The sequence below is a fragment of the Psammomys obesus genome, unplaced genomic scaffold, assembly GCF_907164565.1.
Source record: "Psammomys obesus unplaced genomic scaffold, mPsaObe1.curated_primary_1811, whole genome shotgun sequence".
Classification (NCBI taxonomy): Eukaryota; Metazoa; Chordata; class Mammalia; order Rodentia; family Muridae; genus Psammomys; species Psammomys obesus.
The window spans coordinates 1-1,451 of record NW_026589353.1 but is presented as its reverse complement, the minus strand read 5'-3'; the positions used below and the strand labels follow the sequence as shown (position 1 = coordinate 1,451).

The following is a 1,451-nucleotide window of genomic DNA, read 5'->3' as shown; positions in this document are numbered from 1 at the left end:
GTGCAAAGTTACATTTAATTCATTGATCCTTATTCATCACTAACTTATAAATTAGTTGTCAAATAATATTCATTGTCTCCTCAGTAGCAGTGATGATCCTGTAGATTCCATCCTCACCTCTGTGTATAGATGCTTTGGGGAAGGATCCAGCAGAGCCCACTCTTCCTGAGCGGGCCTTTTCCAGATGCTCATCGCCATAGGCTATTGCGTTCCAGACTTCACTCTACTTGTGTACTAGAACGCACAATAGTGACAACACTAGAAATTAATATTTGTTCGTGTGTTCATTCATTCATGATTAACAACAAATGAATCATAAACTTGTATCACATTCAGAAAGTCTAGGCAAAGCAGGGCACTACTAATAATTAAAGTAATACACTCAATTAGTTTTCCAAACCCATCGGGAACCTAGCCAAAGAAGTCACACTACAAGAAATCCCGACGATTACTGGCCCTGTGGAAACTGCTGTGTTCATTCTGGTTCACTTTACAAATTCAGTGTGACGACGAATATAGGAAAATTAATGAATGCATTCGCTGTGGTGAAGCTGAGCTCGCCTAGGTCCTTTGACATGTGTGAAAACCCACGTATAGAAAAATCATGCTGTAAGTGTAATAGTTTCCCACCATCAGAGGTGTCTTGGAAGGTACGAAACACGCACAGTCAAGGGGAAGACTATGAATGTAAACAAAGTAGTAAAGATGTATCTTCATTTTACAATAAGACCCAGTTGCAAACTTAATTTATACCGATAAAAAGATTCATCAGTGTGATGAACACGGTAAAGCTTACATGTACACTTATTACCTTGGCAGGAATGAAAGAACACCTACTTATGAGAATCCCTATGAATGTAACCAGTGTGGGGAAGCCTTTTCACAACACGGACTTCTCCACACGCATAGAAGCTCACACCCTGGAGAGAAACCCTACAAATGCAACCAAAGTGCTAAAGCCTTTGTACGTGGCAGTATTCTTCGAAGCCATGAAAGACGTCACACCGGAGAGAAAAACTACGAATGTGTTCAGTGTGGGAAAACCTTTTCACAACCCAGTTATCTCCACAGTCATAAAAGAACACACACCGAAGAGAAACCTTATGAATGTAGTCAATGTTGTAAAGCCTTTGCATGTTCTGATGTTCTCCGAAAGCATGAAAGAACACACACCGGAGAGAAACCCTATGAATGTAATCAGTGTGGGAAAGCCTTTGCATGTTGTACTGGTCTCCGAAATCATAAAAGAACACACACCGGAGAAAAACCCTATGAATGTGTTCAGTGTGGGAAAGCTTTTGCACGTTGTAGTGATCTCCGAAAGCATGAAAGAATACACACCGGAGAGAAACCCTTTGAATGTAGTCATTGTGGTAAAGCCTTTGCACATCGTAGTGGTCTCCACAGTCATGAGAGAACACACACCGGAGAGAAACCGTACAAATGTACTC

General features: G+C 41.1%; 1 protein-coding gene across 1 annotated transcript; it reads left to right on the top strand.

Annotated features, from left to right (window-relative positions):
• Window positions 1-796: 796 nt before the first annotated feature.
• Window positions 797-1,445, top strand: LOC129674975 (zinc finger protein 120-like; the record flags this gene model as incomplete). Its single annotated transcript, XM_055605032.1, has 1 exon — window positions 797-1,445. A coding segment is annotated over exon 1 (649 nt), but the record flags the coding sequence as incomplete, so codon positions are not given.
• Between the last annotated feature and the right edge of the window lie 6 nt (window positions 1,446-1,451).